Genomic DNA, 19080 nt, shown 5'->3' with positions numbered 1-19080 from the left:
GTTAAACACTGGAGTAGGCTCCCCAGAGAGGTGGTTGAGTCACTGTCCCTGGATGTGTTTAAGAGCCATTTGGATGTGGTGCTCAGCGATATGATTTAGCAGAGGGTTGTTAGAGTTAGGGTACTGTGGTTAGGCTGTGGACTTGATGATTTTCAAGGTCTTTTCCAACCTGAGTAATTCTATGATTCTATGATTATCAATACCTCTAATGAAAATGGTGATCTGTAGCATCAGTACTTTCACCAAAACATAAAATTGGAAATTAGCAGCTTTAATCTCCAAAATTCTTCTAATAGTTTTTCCTGTTTCTTTAGTTAATTTGGCTATAGTCTGATGAGACAAACTGATTTTAAAACAGCGTCTATTTGAGTTTCAACTTTTTAAAAAGTGTTTTGTTGAGGTGACAGACCTTTTTCCAGTTCAATTATTTCATCTTCACAAAGCATTTCTTGTTATGCATCAAATTTGGCAGTAGGTTTCTGCATATGTCTTTTCAGATTGTACTCTTTCAAAACTTACTCACTTTCCTTGCAAATTAAGCACAATACCATATTATTTGTTAGTACTGCAGTGTGCTCCCTGTGTCCTGGAGAATATGTGGTCAGAGCTGCTGCCATGACAACATGACAGCAAAGGGCCATTGGTGTGAGATAAGTTGGTCTGGGCTGCACGTGGCCCGGGGGGTTTGGATGTTCCTGCACTAATGCAACTGAAATAGTCAGGTTCCCATCTCAGTAATGCAATTTAGATGGTAGAACATTGAGGGAGATTTTTTTCCTGCTAGGTATACTTACTGAAGTAAAAAGAAGAATTTTTAGTCACAGATGAAGTTTAAGTTTACAAAATGCACAAACAATGCAGTATTCAGCCAGTAGAAGTTCCTTTAAGGATGAGTCTAGCTGCTGGCAGTAAGTATAAATATTGATATGCTAACAAGTAACAATGCATGTAAACATCACATAATTTGTATATTCTTCTAGAAAAACGCTTCAAATAAAAATTACAGCTTTGACTGGTGAATTACACTTATCTGTCTCTCAAAATGTGTAAGTCTTCCATCCTACACCATCGTCTTACAGTAGCTTTAAGGTATGGTAACAAAACTGTCCCTGTTTACTATCATAAGTAAAAATGTAAATGAGTGATGTAACTCCGCCTACAACATAAGCGAGAGAAAACTACTCCATGCAGTCAAGGGCATACTTTCCCGCTGAACTCGGTCAAGAGTCACACACCCGTTCTGCGTGACACGGTACAGCATTATCGCTCCAAAAGGGGGCTGAGTCGTGCGGCACTGAACCCCGCCTGACAACGTCGCAGCATTTTGAGGAGAGCGCGGTCCCGCCCCGCCCCTCCCACCGCCTCAGCTCCTCCTCTACTCTGGTGTCATCCCACTTCAGCCCGCACAGCCGCCATCTTCCCGTCGTCCCAGCCTAGAGGCCGGCGCGGCAGCAAGTGCCGCCGAGGGCTGCGGAATGCGGTCTGTCAGCTACGTGCAGCGCGTGGCACTCGAGTTCTGCGGCAGCCTCTTTCCGCACGCTATCTGCCTGGGGGACGCTGACAACGACACGGTGCGGCCGTGACGCGGTAGCGGCGGGATCTGTTTCAGGCTCGAGCGGGCGGGCGGCGTGGGGCTGCGTGACGGGCACACATGGGAGCCGAGCTACACTGGGGGCTGCGGCGCGGGGCTGACGGGCGGGCAGAGAATAAATGGCTTGTTACCGTCACTAGATTACAGCCAAGCAACATTTGCGTTACCATTGGATGTTGTTAACTTGTGATCCCAGGAAGAGAGGTTGCCACCGTTGCACGACCGGAAACGTAGAGCTGTGGGGAAACAATTTGTTGTAGTGCAGTGGATCACTAATGGAATAAAATCTCTTGATCTATATGATGGATGGATGTGCATCTATGGATGCACTATTAGCGTCAGCTCCACAAATGGTTGCTCTTGGAATGTCTGATTTGGCTGTAATTAGGAAGAGACTAGCTTGAACACGTAAATGAAGACTGTCTCAACAGACAGATCTTCCTATAGCCCCTACCCTGCTATCCTGGAAAATGTAGCCATATGAACTAGTGTGACATGGGGTAATGTGCAAAGGGAGTTATGCAGGAAATTGAAGTAGAAACGGTGCAGCAGAGGGCATACATGGGTTCATTGGCAGGAGGAGATGGTGACTTCAGCAGTCATCCTTCAAGAAGTAGCTGCTGTTTAGCCAGTTTGTCAGGGAGTTTGAAGATCTAGCATAAATGTATTGTGTTCTTGCAGATTTTTTTTTCTGGAGAATTACTTTCTCCACATCTTCCTCAGATGAATCAAGAAAGTCCAGGTCAGCTTTTAGTCTGCTTGTGTAAATGAGGGCTCAGTTTTTTTTCCTACACCTTCTCTATTGTTTCAAGCTTTTAACTCTTGTTGTTTTGCTGATTCTTACGCAGTTCAGGTATGTAATCTGTAATTTTCACTGTGCTGGGGGTACAGTGTTACTGCAATTGTGAACAACAACTTGCTAACCCAATTCTCTTGTGCAGCTGAATGAGCTAGTGGTAGGAGACACCAACGGAAAACTCTATGTATACAAAAATGATGACAGCAAACCCTGGACTGTACGATCCTGCCAAGGAATGGTCAGTTCTTGACAAAGCTTTTAACTGATTGGGCCTTCTAGTGTGTGTACATGTTATTGTCCTCGATCACTGCTTTGGAATATGAAAGCCAGAGAGGAATGGCATCTAGAGCTGCTCCTGATGCCTTTCATTTGGTGATATAAGACCCTCATGCTTACAGCAACCCCTTTGGACTAAAAATTATGAACAAAATACTGAACAAACACAGTAATTATGCTGGGGCTTCTCCCACCTTGAACCTGTTCCTGTGCACTGTGAATTTTGCCCCAGAGCTCTGGACAGTTGTGTGGCTCATGTGTTTATGTCCTGGGCTGTTCTTTTTGTCATTAAAAAGGCTGTTTGAGTTCAAGAGACTGTGAGGAGAGGAGGGGGTAGGGCAGTGGTTTATCTAAAAGTGCTTTTTTGGGTTGCATTCTCCCAAAGATGGACTCTTAAGATCTTCTTTTCTCTTGCAGCTTACATGTGTTGGTGTGGGAGATGTATGCAATAAAGGAAAGGTGAGAACAATCAGACTCTTCCCATCTTTGTAGGGCAAATGGGAAGTGCTTCAGAGATTTAGCTCATGTCCATCCAGAGTGTGGAGGAGAACAGATGGTAGGTGTTTTCTCTCCAGGATCTGCCCTCATGCACAGAATTTTAACACTGTTAAAACTGTTTTTATGCTTATATGTAACCTGTATCTTATCTGTCTGTGAACACTGTACAAGTCTTATGAGCAAAGAGGTCTTGCCTTTAGGAAGCAGTAATGATAAGCAAATCCTCCTGTCTGAGTGCCATGAGGCTTCAAGATAAATAATTTATTACTCCCTTTCCTTGATGGCTTTTATCCAGCTGTACTGGGCCCTGCTGCAGGTCATGGCTTTTCTGCTGCTTGACTGTATGTGTTTAAGGTCATCTAAACAACACAGCCACAGAATAGTCTTGACTTCCAAACAAATTCTAGTAGATCTAATATGATGACTTCTGGGGCCTTGCTATTTTTGAGAGTTAAACAAATGACTAAGAAGTCAAAAATTCTCACTTTAGGCACGCTGCCTAAAATACTGTGCTTGAGAGAAGGAGGTCACCCCACAGCCTTCTTTTCTCCAGGCTGAACAAGCCCAGCTTCCTCACCCTGTCTTCATAGGGGGGGTGCTCCAGCCCTCTGATCATCTTTGTGGCCCTCCTCTGGACCTTCTCCAACAGTTCTCTGACTTTCTTGTATTGAGGGCTCCAGGCCTGGATGCAGTACTCCAGATGGAGCCTCACAAGGGCAGAGGGGGACAATCTCCTCCCTGTCCCTCTTGTTCTCCTCTTTTCTGATGGAGCCCAGGGTACCATTTGCTTTCCAAGCTGCAAGAGCACATTGCTGGCTCACGTTCAGATTTTTATCCACCAGGACCTGCAGGTCTTTCTCAAGGACTTCTCCTTCCAGTCTATATATATGCCTGGGATTCCTCCGACCTAAGTGCAAAACCAAAGTTGCACTTTGCTATGTTGAACCTCATTAAATTCACCCGGGCCCACCTTTTGAGTCTGTTGCAGTCCCTCTGAATGGCATCTCTTCCTTCCATTGTGTCAACTGCACCACTCAGCTTGGTGTCATCAGCAAGCTTGCTGAGGGTGCACTCAATTCCATTGTCGATGTCACTGATAAAGCTGTTAAGAACACTGGTCCCAAAACAGACTCCTGGGGGACACTGCTTGTTAGCGGCCTCCACCTGGACATAGAACCATTAATTACCACTCTCTGTCTGCAGCCTTTCAACCTATTCTGCCATCAGATTCACATCCCTCCAATTTGGAGATAAGAATGTGGTGGGGGACCATGTCAAAGGCCTTGCTCAAGTATCATATCATAGTATCATAGTATTGTGCGAGTTGGAAGGGACCTTAGAGATCATCGAGTCCAACTCCCGGGATTCGAGCCCTCTGTGTAGCAGAGCGGCACTTCTACCCCCTGCTCCACAGGGGGGATTCGAACCCGGGCCCCCTGGTGTTGCAAACGGGAATTCTACCGCTGCGCCACCGGAGCACACAAGTCCGGGTAAATGACATCGGTTGCCTTCCCTTTGTCTGCCAGTGCTGTCACTCCATCATAGAAGGCCACCAGATTGCTTAGGCATGACTTTCCCTTGGTGAAGCCATGCTGGCTGTCTCACATGTTCATTCCTCATGTGATCAGGCATGTCATCCAGGAGGGTCTGTTCCATGATCTTCCCAGGCACAGAGGTGAGACTCACCGTCCTGTAGTTTCCTGAATCTTCCTTGCTCCCTTTCTTATAAATGGGAGTCCTCCAGTCATCCAAGACCTCACCTGACATCCATGACTTTCCAGATATGATGGAGGGTGGCTAGGCAACCACCTCAGCCAGAGCCTTCAGTTCTCTGGGATGTGTGACATTCTGCACCATAGACTTGTACTCATTCAGTTTCATGGGGCAGTGGAATAAGACCTTTTGGACACTCTCATTTTGTTTGATTTTGTTGGATTTAGTAAATTTAATGTTCCTTCTCAGATCACTGCTGTCTCTGTGTTGGTTGGTTTTTTTAGACCCATCTACTACCTCCCCCCTCCTTTTCTCTCTCCCGAGGCACTGACCCACATGTGCCCTCCCTCATTAGTCACAGGGCTGGACCAGACTGGCCGTAAACGATTAACACTTTTCTTTTTCCCCTCCTCTTTTTTTTTTTTTTTTTTTTTTTTCTTTGGGCCTGTGCTCTCCATCATGGACCTAGATCTAGAGGTAACTCCGTGACAACTGGCCAGAAATAGTCTCACGTTCTCTTGTAGCAGTCATTGATCTTCCCTTACCCTGCTACAATTTCTAATAGAAAAAATTGGCTGTTCTCTTTCTCTCTTAGAATCTTGCAGTGGCAGTGAGTGCAGAAGGTTGGTTTCATCTTTTTGATTTGACTTCCCCTTCAAAGCACCCAGATACTTCAGGCCACCATGAGTTAGCAGAAGAGCAGAAGCCAGTGTTCAAGCAACATATTCCTGCCAACACTAAAGTCATGCTAATCAGTGACATAGGTGAGTGGGACAGTAAGAATGGGAGTTCAGGGTGAGGAAATTCTGGGGTATGAAGTGGTGATGGGGAGAGAGAAAGTGTATGGAGCACACAGAAGAAAATGACTACCTAGCTGAAATATTTGCTTTAACAAACATTGTCCAGTCCCTGAGGAGAGGAACAAGAATTTTTAAAAAATTTCTTAAGTGTGAGTTCTTGTAATTGGATTGGGATCCTCAAGGATCCCGCTTAATGGAAACCAGTGCTGTGGTTTCTGGATGTTGGGGTTTTGCAGTTATGAAGGCCTAAGAGAGCTCTTCTGTCTCCTTGTTTCCCTGCAGATGGAGATGGGAAATGTGAGCTGGTGGTAGGTTACACTGACAGAGTGGTGCGTGCCTTCCGCTGGGAGGACTCATCTGAGAATTCAGACCACATCTGTGGGCAGCTGATCCTGCTGAAGAAATGGTTGCTGGAAGGTCAGGTAAGGGTACAGGAAGAGGCATGAAATCTCAGTGGATTGATATCAACAAAGTAATTGTTATTTTGATGGCTTGAAAGAAGATTTGCCCAGCTGTTGCCTTGTGCATGCAGAAAAGCTGGCATGTTCTGGGAAACAATTAGCTTCTCTCACATGACTAGAGAATGTTTTCCACTAAGGGTGTTCTTAACTGGCTTTTGCTAGGTGAAGATGCCTTTTGCTTGGATATTTTGACTGTAGCTGGCTTTGTTGAGTTCATGCTCAGCTTTTATGAGAAAATCTTCTGTAGTCAGATTTAGGTACAGAGTTGCACAGTGGAAACTTCTAGGTTATGTAAGCTTCTCAGTTCAACTCTCTCTGTTTATCCTGTGTCAGTACAGGTGGATAGCCTTTCTGTGAACCCAGGCCCTGATGGCTTACCAGAGATGATGGTGTCCCAGCCAGGATGCGGTTATGCCATATTGCTGTGCACTTGGGATTCTGAGCAGCAACCCACGGTGGAGGGGAGTGACAGCTCTTCCCCAAGCAGGTGAATAGTGACTGTGTGGAGTAGATGTGGAGATTCTACTGTAGATGCCTGACACAAGAGGGCACCACCACCACTGCCTTTCTGAGGAGGAATGCTGTCATAGTATCATATCATAGTATCGTGCGAGTTGGAAGGGACCTTAGAGATCATCGAGTCCAACTCCTGGGATTCGAGCCCTCTGTGTAGCAGAGCGGCAGTTCTACCACTTGCGCCACAGGGGGGATTCGAACCCAGGCCCTCCAGTGTTGCAAGCGGCGGTTCTAACACCGTGCACCACCAGGGGCATCCTAGTGAAGCCAGTACCTGCGATGAACTACCTGCTGGGAGTTTAAGACTTAAGCTTGCTGGCACCCAAGTGCCCATGAATTCAGGTCTCTGTCCTAGATAAGAATACTGCTTTCGTTGTGTCCTTCTCTTCTTCTCAGGTTGGCCAAGGAGTGAGTGGCCTAGATCTCAATAAAGAAGAGTAGTCATGGGAGCTGTCTAATGATGGGAAGGGTGGCATCTATAAGTCTGAGCCAAGGTCAATTAATCTGAAGCCCCAGGAAGACACTACTGGTTTATGCCAGGTAGAGTGGGATTTCCTAATGGGAACCTGGCAGCCAGTGCTGTAAATTATAAGCAGATAAATCTGGATGAGCAGTGAAGTTATTTTCCCTGTCCCAACTGGGACCACTGTGGGAAATTCAGGCACTCCTGTGCTGCTCTATGGGACGTTAAGGCAGACCCAGAAAACCCACAGGATAGAAGCTGGGCAAGTCTTGATGTCTTAGAGACCTTAGTGAAATATAAGTACCTGCCTGGCCAGAACCCAGGCCCACACATGATCTCTGACTCACTTGTTCAACTATAGACAGACAGTTTTCCTGAATGAATAGCGTTCAGGCATGTGTGACAGAAAATATTTTAAAAAATAATTAAAAAAAATAAAAATCACCAATCTCTTTTTTTAGATGTCTTATTGATCTACTTGAGTTATTTCTGGTATTCTGATGCTACAAATCACTTGGTCTTGTTTTTTAATCATTAGCAAATTCAGTCATTCCTGAGGTGGTGTGGATTCTTTTCATTGCTTTCATTGCTTTTTGTCAGCAAGTAATCCTTACACTGATGACTGAAATGCCCCCTGCTTAGAGCAATCTGTCATTTTTTGCTTTGGGGATAGCATACTGTTCCTGAGTATTTCATTAAAGGGTTAGCCTGCATAGATTCTATCCATCTCTAGACTCGGAGAGTTCTGGAGTACTCTGCTCTTCAGATTGTTCTGAGACACAGGACCAGGCATGATCACCTAACTTTTCCTGATGCCTGCCTCTTTTCTCCCTAGAGAAACCCCTGTTCGAGATGTTATTCTCCACCAGACATCTGGCCGGATTCACAACAAGAATGTTTCCACTCATCTGATTGGTAGCATTGGCCGAGGTGAGAGGTTAGAAGTTTGGGGTCTCTGCCTCAACAGTTGTCTCTGATTTTTTTTCAATCTGTCAGTCCAGTACGAAATCAGATTTCCAGTGGCTGAAAATTAAAACTTTGGGAGTTAGATGCTAGAACAGAAGAATCTCATCTCCTGTTGGTCTGCCTCCAAAGAAAAGCTAAACATTTGTTTTTGAACTCTTCACAGACTTTGGATCTTCCATTGGTTATTCTTCACCCAGCACAAGTTTCCCTGCATCCTGCACTTGCTTGCTTTTATCCAGCTTGAATAGACTGTCTATGAAGCCCTGCTCCTGCAGATATACTAGATCCTTGCTTTTGCATGACTGCAGCTTCTGCCTTCTTAATTACTTGCATCTGAGTGCTTGATTCCTCTAGCAGCTATATCCTGCCCTTCCTTTACCTGTGGATCTCAATCCCACCAGGGCTGCTTCCATTTTTCATTTGTATTGCTGTTGTTTGTCTCCTTTCGATTTATACTGTTCAACTGTTATCTATAGCTGCCTGCTTTTCTCAGCCCTAACCTACTGCTTTTGTATCCAGGCATTTCTTACATGCTGTCAGTGTTTCCCCCCATGCAACTGGCTGAATATGCTGAGTGCTGTTTTGGTACATACAGAGAATACAATCACACTCCTTTGTCCATGTGCTCCATAATGCAATGAAGAAGATTCAAAGATTCAAAGGGTCATTTTTGCTCCTTGTCTGCAACTTGCTGGAATTAATCTGCATTTGTATTATCATTTGCAGTGCAATCTAAGGAGGAAATAGGCTGTCCCGTGTAATTAGAGCTGAGGGAGGACAACTGATCAAACCCTCCCCCACCCTCTTCCCTGCTCCACAGAGTACAGTTCCTACCCAGTTGCTGAGCTTGTCATATTTTCAGCATCTCAGCTGCTGCAAGTACCATGATCACTGGAACATGAAATCAGTTATTTTGCTGCATACAAAACCTGCAGAATAAGGGATGAGAAGTTTGTAAAAAGCCCCTTGATGCTGGAGCAGCAGCAGGGAGACAGCTAAAGTGTGTCATGCTGACCAGTTTGTAGAGAGCACAGCAGATCATTTAGAACAGAGTGAGTCTAGATGAATGTCAGCTACAGGCAGTATAGCACCCACCCGGCTAACTGCTTGTTATGGTTTTGTAATTTGGTTGGTGTTGGTATACCATATCAAAACATCATGTAGGATAATGGTAATTAAGGGAACAAGTTTTTTTTTCTGTGGACTGCCTTAAATGGGCATGTGGGGAGCGGCACCGGAGGGGAGATCGGGAAGGGGACGGGTTTTCTGGCCCGGCGCCCTGCGAGGAGACAGCGTGGTCGGAACTTCCCGCCTCTCGCAGCCCGTCGGTGAGATTTGGATTTGGTTTTCTCCTTGTTGAAACTCTCTCGTTGTTGTTTAGTGTTACTGGGTTTATTAAACTGCCGTTCGTTCTCAGATCATCCTTTCTTTCTTCATTTTTTTCCTCCTAGACCCATTCGTGGTCTCCCTTCCCTTCCCCTCTCCCGGAGCGCACGTGGCCGGGCAGCGCTGCGCCGCAGCGTGCTGTTAGAGAAGGGAGGTACTTTTGTTCCTGTTCCCCCATCCCCACCCCCCTACCCCCACCCCTCGGGGTTTGTTCCCCTGTCACGAAGTGAGCTCCAGAGAGAACTCCATGACACTGCTATTAATGGCCCTTCAGAAATAGGGTAGTCTGTGTTGTAGGCTGGAGCTATGCATGGGTGGCAGAGGTAGGCATTCAGTACAGTGTCATTCTGGGGAAGCTGTCTGGAAAAAGCATAAAACTACTTTCAGCTCTGCTGGCTTGTCACTGACTTCCAGGTTTCCTGGGTTGCTGCAGACCTCAGGGAGACTGTGCCTCTTTCAACCCTGTCACTGCAAACATGAAAAGCAGCTGTAGTTGAGTACATATCCTGCCTTCCGCCACCAAGTGTGATATCACTTCCAAAACTTTTATCTTGCATATCTCTTCTGACTGGTGGACAGGTAGAGAGTTTACTGAAGTGGTGATCAGGAAAGTCTTGTCTATGGGTTCAGTTAGTCCTGTGCACAATTGTGTGATACACAGGCTTTGGATAGCAACTGTTGTGGGAAGTTCACAGCTGTAGGAACTAATAAGGCTAGGCCTGGGTGCATGAACATTGAGGCAGATATCTAATCAGTCTACTCTGAAAGCAAGAGCTCTGTATTATCTGAGCAGTGTTTGCTGAGTGGGAACCACAGTTTCTGTGCAGTTTTCATCTAGTAGAAATTATAATATTGGTATCATGGTCTCAACAGACTTTTCAGGACCTGTCATGAAGATGCTTTTGTGCTGCTTTGACTGAAATGTAGTCCTTCTTGTGGGATCTGTTTTTTCCTCTTGTTTCTGGTACAACTGAAGGCCACGTTCCTATCCCTAAAGGAAACAGTGAGGGTACAGTTCTAATATTCATTTAGCTTAGGCTATTATCCACATTGTCCCTTTATGATTATAATGCCTGTATTTGTGCATTTGTGGAGCCTAGAGAGGGTATGATGATGTTAACTGCAACCAGAATTGCAGAAGGCCTACGTAGATATGGCATAAACAAACTCCTGGAAGCAATCAGCAGAGCCAGACATGCCCATATCAATGCAAACTGGATATATTGGATTATTGGGTTTATACTGACAGTAGTGCCCTATAAATAAAAGTTGGCATGAGGTAGGATTGGTTGCAAGACTGCAGATACCTGTAATGCAAAGTTTCAAGACTGGGCAAAAAAGGAGGTAATATGGGTCCGCATGTTATTTTGAATCTTTTTTTTTCAGGAGAGGGAAGGAACAATGCTTATAAATAGGTTTCAACTGTAATTCTCTTCTGCATTTACAGGCTGCTCCAGTGTGGCTAATGGCTCAGGTCTCTTTGCCCTATGTACGCTTGATGGTAAGTCCTACAACTGTCCTGGGAGAAGGACCTGTGAGAAAGCCCAAGGCTTGTTCTTAATTAAAAGTAGGGAACAAGTGCACAGTGCTTTTGATTTTGAGAGAAGAGGGAACTGGGTTTCAGAAATGTTTCCTGATGCAGGCAAAAGAATTTGTCTTTAGCTCCTTCTGCTGATATGTTTTTTTTTTTTTGTTTGTTTTTTTTTTTTATGTCTTAGGGTCTGCCTTTTTGCTGTTACAATCCTTTCATCTGTGGATTTCAAAGCATTTTACAAACATGTATTACTCATGTGGCACCATGGCCTATGGGGATAGAACTGTTGAAGCTTGGCCCAAAACTGAAATCTTGAAACCAGAATTAGCATCTGCTTACTCCTAAGTTGCATGCTTACCCAGTAATTAAACAACTTGTGCTATGCTTCCCCCTCCATGTACAGCCCATGATTTCTGAAGGAGTGCAGAAGGCCCAGTGTTAGCAGACACTGTGTTCCCTTTTAATATCTTCAAGACAGTCTTTTTTTTTTCCTCTTCAGGGACGCTGAAACTCATGGAAGGGGCAGACAAGCTGCTCTGGTCAGTGCAGGTTGATCACCAGCTCTTTGCGCTGGAGAAGCTGGATGTTACTGTGAGTACTATTTGAGTAGGTCTGAGAGTGAAGGAGTGAAGACAAAAGTTCAACATAGCTTTTCTGTGTATAAATTTAGGAAGGGCAGAGACAGTATTGCAGCGTCTGAGGCACGGATTCAGATGTGGATGATCCAAACTGTTTATTACAGGTTCTAACATCCCTTATATACATTCACAAATTTTAACTTCCCCACCACCTTTACATGTCAGCAAAACATTCCACAAACACTCCTAAACTGCACGCAGGCACTTATCCAATCAGAGCCGTTCCTAGTCATGTGCTCTTCCTCCGGTCAGGGTCATTGGCACGAGGCAGTCACACAGCTTACTTGACTTTGCTTTTCTCTTCTTCTGGAGATGTCCTTGGTTCCCAGTGTTGCTTTCTCATGCTGTTTATCTTGCTCCACAGCTGCTGTTCTGAGTAGTCTTTCTTGTATTCCCACAGAGTATGACTTGGCTGAAAAAATGCAGGGATTATTGCAGGATGATACACTGAGAGCTCTAACTGAGCCAATAACATTCTGCACTCATGTCAGTCTGCCGTCCTCCAAGAGGCTGAGTTGTGTCTGCCTGTTTGATGTAGTGAGCACAGCACCTTGCTATGAATTTTTCCATCCCGACTGATCATTGCAAAATTGAAAAGTTTTGCAAGTTGTCAATACTCCAGTTGTTTACAGGCTCATAGGGATACATAAGGATTGCAACAGAAAAGGAAGAGTTGGTTTCCAAGTTAATGAAGATGTCATCTTGATCATTTAGTAGTGCTGTGCCTCTGAATAAGCAGAAAGATTATTGACTGCCTCTGGGAGTAGTTGATGTCTTGTGCTAATTCCTGCAGGGCAACGGGCATGAGGAGGTAATTGCCTGTGCATGGGATGGCCAGACATACATCATTGACCACAATCGCACAGTTGCCAGATTTCAAGCAGATGAGAATGTCAGCGCATTCTGTGCAGGTGAAGATTTTGACTGCAAAGCCAGTTCTCACAACATTTCTGCATAAAAGCTACTGCTCTCCTCTGGGGAACCTATGATCTCTTGTCTGCTTGCAGTGGGCAATAATTTTCCTGAGGTGTATGTTGTGCAGGAAGAGGTACGGCTAGTCTTCCCTCTGGTGGAATCTGGGAAAAGCAGAATGAGTGGGGGTGATGCTGGGGTATGTCTGTGATTGGTTTAGTTTAGTTTTTTTCCTTTTTTTTTTTTTTTCCTGTCCAATCTGAGAGTCCTACAGTGTTTTCTTCTCCATTGCTTTTTAATTTGCAATCTTCTTAGCTGTTCTCACTTGAGATACAGACTTCTGTGTAGCCAGCCTGAGCCTTGACTTTGCTATTTACTCTCTCAGACTTGTAAAAAGCGGCATGCAAACCCACAAGCTACATACGTTAATAGCTGTTTAGAAACAACTGAATTGTCTCAGAGGAGCTTAGCATAGCGAAGTCCATTTCCGTCCTTCCCTTGAAGGTGCTTACTGCTCTCTGCTAATGTCTTTGTTACCTCATCCTGAGAAGTTACCTATTTGCCTTCTCTGTATTTTGAGAAGTAGCCAGATTTTCCATACTTCTGGTCTTTGTAGGCCTATATGCATGCAAACGAGGAAGTAACAGCCCCTGCCTGGTTTATGTCAGCTTCAATCAGAAGATCTACATCTACTGGGATGTACAGCTGGAGAGGATGGAGTCCACTAACCTGTTAAAAATCCTGGAGAGTGACCCAGAATTTGGCAGTCTCCTGGAGGAGCTGGGTGTGGGTGAGTGCACAGGGTGAGGGATGTACAAGAAAAAAGAGAGGAAAAGCATCTGGTGCTGGACAACTGGAGTTCCAGGTACTTTTTGAGGAGAAGGGCTACTTAACCTGTTGAGAATCCCTGCCAATTGTCTCTCTCTCTTTTATTTTTTTTCATTCTTTTCTTTCTTTTTTTTTTTTTTTTTTTTTTTTTTTTTTTTCCTGTAGAAAAAAGTGATGTTTCTGCAATCCAAGATCTAATTTACAAAACACTGTATTTTCCTGAGAAACTACAGCCTAACAGCCCCCTGAAGTATCAGAATCCTGCTGGAACAGACTCCTCTGCCCACCACACTGTCATCCATAATCCTTTACAAGACTCACAGAGGTGGGCATCTTCCATCCCATTGGAAACTCTCTTCTGACTGGAACTGAGCATTCACCCTGCATGATAGTGTTGTCAGCTTGTCTCTTCTATCTCAGCTGAATTTGGCTGGGTGTAATAGGCTCACGTGCTGTATTACATCTGTATCTTCTCCCATTTGTATGTTTTATTGGACATTCACAATGGATGGAGCAGTCCCTTCACCATTACAGCAGCCTGAAAGCTATGAGAGCTGGCATTATTTATTTGGTGATTTTGTGTTAGCAAATGATAACGTTTAAAGATCTTCAGGGCTGTATTTTGAAAGCTTGCTGTGCTACGCTCTGCAAAATATCCAAGAGCTGTCCTAACAGGGTGAACGAATTTTCTGTGGAGGAAAAGGGTGTCTTGCCATTGGGTCAAAAAATCTGTTGCTCTTGTGTGGGAGGACAGAACTTTGTACATAATACTGCAGCTTTTTGTTGTTGTTGTTGTTTCCAATTTGCATTTATAAATTTATGAAATGCCTATAGAGGACAGCACCAGTCCTCTGTATCTGATGGCTGTGAAAATTGAAGCACAAGGCAATAAAATGATACAGCCTGCTTAGTGACAGTGAGAATTCCTATTGCTTCTCAGAACAGCATTCTTTAATCTCTGACTACTCTTTACCTACAGTGGAAGTATTTCTCCATTTTGCTGACCACTCAGCATTTTTGCATGCTCCCATGTAATACTAAGTGCTTGTATATATCTGGAGTAATGAGGTAGGAGCGCTGACAACACAGTAATTCTTAGGTACCAGTGTTGCTCAAACCAGTGGAAGTTGTGAGCAGCAGGACTTGAATTTATCATCTATGGAGATCTGACAGTGAAGGAACCACATAATAGTGGGATAAATAAGGAGTTCTTTTTGGGCTGCTCAGCTCTGTGCTGTAACTTCAGGGAGTTCCATCAGCTTTTGTGATGCTGAGATATACAGCCACTTGTCCCACTGGGCAATGACCATACAGAGCATAGCCTTGGCTGCTGGCAGTTAGTGTGACTGGGACTCTCATCATTCCCATTGTGCTTTCCTGATGCTGATGAGTCCTGTACGGGCTATCAATTAGGTCATAGTAAATTGGCTTCCCTCTTAATTTCAGGTTTCTGTTTCCAGCAACCTAGAGCTGCTGTTCTGATTGCCAGAACAAGTGAGAATTCTCACTTTTCTCTCTCAGAATTTCAGGTGAAGCAGTAGCAGCTACCCTTCTCTCTTCTGTGGCCCAGCTGTATTTCCTCCTCACACATCCAAAATTCTGTGGTGTCTGCTTCATACACTGGGGACATAAACAGAATAATTACAAATAACACCAGTGTCTGAGTTCTCTCACTCGTGGTTTGCACAACCTGTCATGTGTACAGCTGTGTAGGTGATCTTGCTGTATGTGCTTTGATGAAAATGGAGCAGTACCACAACTCGTGCCTGCCATGGCCCCACTGAACTTCTTGTTTGGCTTTGGTGAGACAAGCAGTTTCCACTCTTCTTGATCCCGTGTTGGGATCTCGGAGGTTCCTGCAGCAATTTGCCTGGATCATTTCATTTGTCACTGGTTGAGCTAATCTGTTAGCTGGGTCTTACAGGCTATTGCGGTGCTACTACATTAAAACTTCCCGACCCATAACAGCGAAAGATTGTCTACGCTCATTAATAGAGAACAACTCAGTGCTGGTGGTTTATGCCAAATGGGAATCTTTCTTCGCAACACAAGCACATACAGGTTGAATGATAAGCAGATGCTTCAAATTGATCCACTTTGAAATGTGGATTTAATTAAGTCAAAACAGAAAAGCATTGATGTAGGTGAATGACATTTTTCTTGGAACCATATAAAAATATGACAAAACATGTAAATGTTGCAGCTTGTGCCACTTAGGCCTTTTCTGTGGTTGGATAACATTGCTTTGTGCTGTGCAAGCCCAAGAACACTTCTTTGTGGAAAACAGAGGTCAGAAGGTATGGACACTGTGTATCATATTTGACTTTTGGAGTTATTCATTTTACAGCCTTGCCTACTCTTCTCTACCTCTGTTTTCCTTTGAGTTGCTTATCTTTGTTTCTTTGACTTTTCTTATGTATCGTTAGAAGAGTTTTTTGTTGTATATTTTTTCTGTGTCTTTCCTGACACAAGCTTTCTTGCTTTGGTGACTGTCATTGCTTCGTCTCTACTAGATGTTGCCACAGTACTGAGCTTTTTGATTTTTTATTTATGTATTTATTTATTTATTTATTGAGAAGGGTTCTTGCAGAAGTATGAGTGTTGTATTCTCTCTTGCTTTCAATCCACTGAACCTGGATTTATTACTTTTTCCCTACCAACTTTCTTACACATTGTTTGGTCTTTGCATTGCGTGGCTTACTGCTTTAGCCTACCCCACTGGTGGTGTGATGGTGATCATTCTTTTGCAGGTACTGAAAGTGGTGGAAGAGCATGCGGGACATACCTGAAAAGTTTGGTCCTATGAGTTTTTGTTACCATCTTCAAGTTAGCATAAATCTGAACCCATTCTTAAGTGGTCCAGCTTAACCGTTTCATTCTGAATGTTGTTCATATGTGAGCAGTCACTGGCTGTGACCCAAGTTCCTGATTGTCTGCAAAGTCTGAGCATGTTAGTGTCTTATCATGAGCCCATGTCTTAACCAACTCACGACAGGCTCTCACTTATATACTCAAGGCAACTCTTTCTGTAGACACTGTATTTCCTTACAAGAATGCCAGAACTTTTAACTACACTGTGATTTGAAGAAATCAATGCATAGAAACTTCATAGCACAGTTTTTGTTACCATAAGCAAGGTATTATTTACTGGTAGCACTGGGGTAGCATTGTGATAACTCTCCAAGAATACTCTACTAGTTGATAATTCGTGAACAGGTCATATTTTCACATGTATTACATGGTATTTACAATCCCAAATTCATTATTGTACCAACTCCCAATGTTTGTCCAACAGACATAGGCTTATTTGGTAATCTTCAATGTTTCTTCTTGCATGGTGATGCTTTGATGATGTTTCTGAATTACATTATCAGTTTTTAAAGATTTCTCACATAAATTTTCCCAACGAACAGTGTTTCATCAAGTATGATTTTGTGGTGGTAACTGCATTGTTTTCTCTTAATCTCATATGTCCTTTTTTTTTTTTTTTTTTTTTCAGCCTTCATTAGGGTGACATCAGTAGCTTTACCACATATGTTGTCAAAGGTCAAAGAAAATTCCTCAAATGTATTGTTTACTGTTTCATACAAATGAAGAGAGCTAGTTGTGTCTTTTAAAGACACCAAAGAAGCCATTTCTTCAGTGACATTATCAATATGTATTAGAAAAATGGCAAGTAGGTTCACATGTGTAGCATCAATACTTCATGACTAAAGCAAATAAATAAATAAATAAATAATTTTTTAAAAATGGAATTAGTGACTTTACTCTCTGTATTTGTTTTGATGGGTTTTCCTTTTTCTTCTACTCACTTGGCTGTAGTCTGGCAAGACAAACTGATTTTAGAAAAATCTGCTTTGGACATTGTATTGGTTTTTAATCTACAGATGGAAACAAAATGTACAGAAGGTATATAAGTGAATAAGTAAAGGAAAAACTCACCAATGGTGGTGCCTTGACTGAAGCAGCTGGGGCAGTCCTCCCTGGTGAGCGATCTCCAAGAGATACTGCTCCAGTGGGAGTCAGCCCTTAAATGAGGTCTCAGAGGGGATGGAGTCAAGCTCCACCCCTCCCGGGAGCACAGCTACATCACTCTCACCTGTGCTCCCACAGCTGACCCCATACTTGCCTCAGCTGATTAATCAGAGGTTCAGGCTGTGATTACCAATCTCCCATACAGACATACAGTGTGTGCCATGCTTTCCATACATTGCTTAATAAACTCATCTTCAGTAAATGGTTTGGATTTTTTTGCTGTCAGATTTGCTGTCACGTAACTGGCTTTTATAATGGAGTCTCTTTGAGTTTTAAATTTTTCTTTTAAGATTTTGTTGGGACAACAGGTTGATTTTTTTTCAACTTCACAATTTTGTCTTTATAAGGCATTCCTTAATGTTCATTTCTGCATATAATGTCTTTTCAAACTGCTTCCATCTGGGGACCATGAATCTTCAGCATCATCCTTTGGTTCCTTCATTAGGTCCTGCTGTCTGGCATAGAGAGTCTCCATCATATGAGATGTACTGGAGTCACAACAGGATACTTTTATCTTTTGCCTCAAAACATGCCAGGACATTTTCATCGGGTTCCACACACACTGTTTTTAAGAGTGGCTCACTGCGGCCTAATAAGCAATGGAAATTCTCCAAAGTGGATGAAAGTGAGCCAAAGGCCTCAGTGATGATGCTGATGGTGAAAAGTGGGGAAGAAGGAGGTGGGCACTCGACCACCTGAGATACCACTGAGCAAAGGGACATTAGCGTGTATGTTTGAGTCCCTGGAAGAGAATGAATGTGTATGCCAATGTACTTCGTATGTATGTCTTAACTGTTTCAGTGTAGAAACTGAGAGAGTGTACTTGCTTGTCAAGGCTCCTGGTACGTGTGGTGAGGAATAAATGTCGCTTTCTAAGTCTGCATTGGAATTAAGAGAGTTTTTGTCCTGGATTTCGGATGACAATTTTTGGCGATCAAGATGGGATGTTGTGGCTGTGATCTTGTGGACCAAGGCACCAGAGGTGCCTTCTCTGTTCAACACGCACACAGAGGTGGTTCTCGGGAAGCTCCCCTCCAACCCCAGCTCTGTCGGGTCTGGCTGTGAGTTCCCTGGAACACCGTAAGGCATTCCATTCCTTTTTATTGCCTCCAGTAAATCATGGGAGACGTCTGTAACGTGTATGGAGAGCAAGGGTTAGCTAGCAATCTGAAGAGAGACAGTTGTCCAAGAGTGTGGGCATAGGGATTGTGAGCTGCACCAGTCGATGCAGGTGGTGCCGGCACGAGAACACCCCTGCACCGCCGCCCCAACCATGGCTCGCAAACGGAACTCTTGGAGAGAGAGCCGGGGGCTGCAGACTCCTGCTGTAAAGTGTGTTACTTGCAAATGGGCTGGGGGGAGGGTTGGGCGGGGTGGGGAAGCGAGAACAGCGTTCATCTGCAGGAATCTAGGAAAGCCGATATCCCTGTGTCTCAGCTTGATCAGCTTGCGAGCTCCCTGGGGCTCGTGAGAAATGAATCTGTGTTAAGGATTCGACTTCTCCAGAACTTTTCAACTGCTGTGTCTGCATGACGTGGATCTGCTTTCAGGGCAGCCAAACACGAAGCACACGCGGGAGCCACAGAGAACTGTGCCAGTACTGGCTGAGGACAGCAGCAGGGAAAGGTTTGGGTCTGCCCCGGTGTTGTCGCTTCTCTTGCCAT

The 19080-nt window shown here is 44.1% G+C and overlaps 1 protein-coding gene across 5 annotated transcripts; it reads left to right on the top strand.

Annotated features, from left to right (window-relative positions):
- Positions 1-1400: 1400 nt before the first annotated feature.
- On the top strand, positions 1401-17972 carry ITFG2 (integrin alpha FG-GAP repeat containing 2). Of its 5 annotated transcripts, none has more exons than XM_072337939.1 (13): positions 1401-1571; positions 2533-2628; positions 3084-3125; positions 5473-5641; positions 5960-6099; positions 6477-6625; positions 7953-8047; positions 10917-10970; positions 11503-11594; positions 12435-12552; positions 13170-13343; positions 13547-13706; positions 17862-17972. In XM_072337939.1, the coding sequence occupies exons 1-13, from the start codon at positions 1476-1478 to the stop codon at positions 17878-17880; spliced, it is 1404 nt and encodes a 467-aa protein (XP_072194040.1). In that variant the 5' UTR covers positions 1401-1475; the 3' UTR covers positions 17881-17972. The 5 variants fall into 5 exon arrangements, 4 of the variants coding, with proteins under 4 accessions (XP_072194040.1, XP_072194049.1, XP_072194032.1 ...); XM_072337948.1 differs by lacking the exon at positions 17862-17972 and adding an exon at positions 16132-17125; XR_011903737.1 differs by lacking the exon at positions 17862-17972 and having other exon boundaries at positions 13170-13418; positions 13547-13685.
- The last annotated feature ends 1108 nt before the right edge of the window (positions 17973-19080 follow it).

The sequence above is a fragment of the Excalfactoria chinensis genome, chromosome 1 (assembly GCF_039878825.1).
Source record: "Excalfactoria chinensis isolate bCotChi1 chromosome 1, bCotChi1.hap2, whole genome shotgun sequence".
NCBI lineage: Eukaryota > Metazoa > Chordata > Aves > Galliformes > Phasianidae > Excalfactoria > Excalfactoria chinensis.
This window is presented reverse-complemented; position numbering and strand designations above follow the sequence as displayed.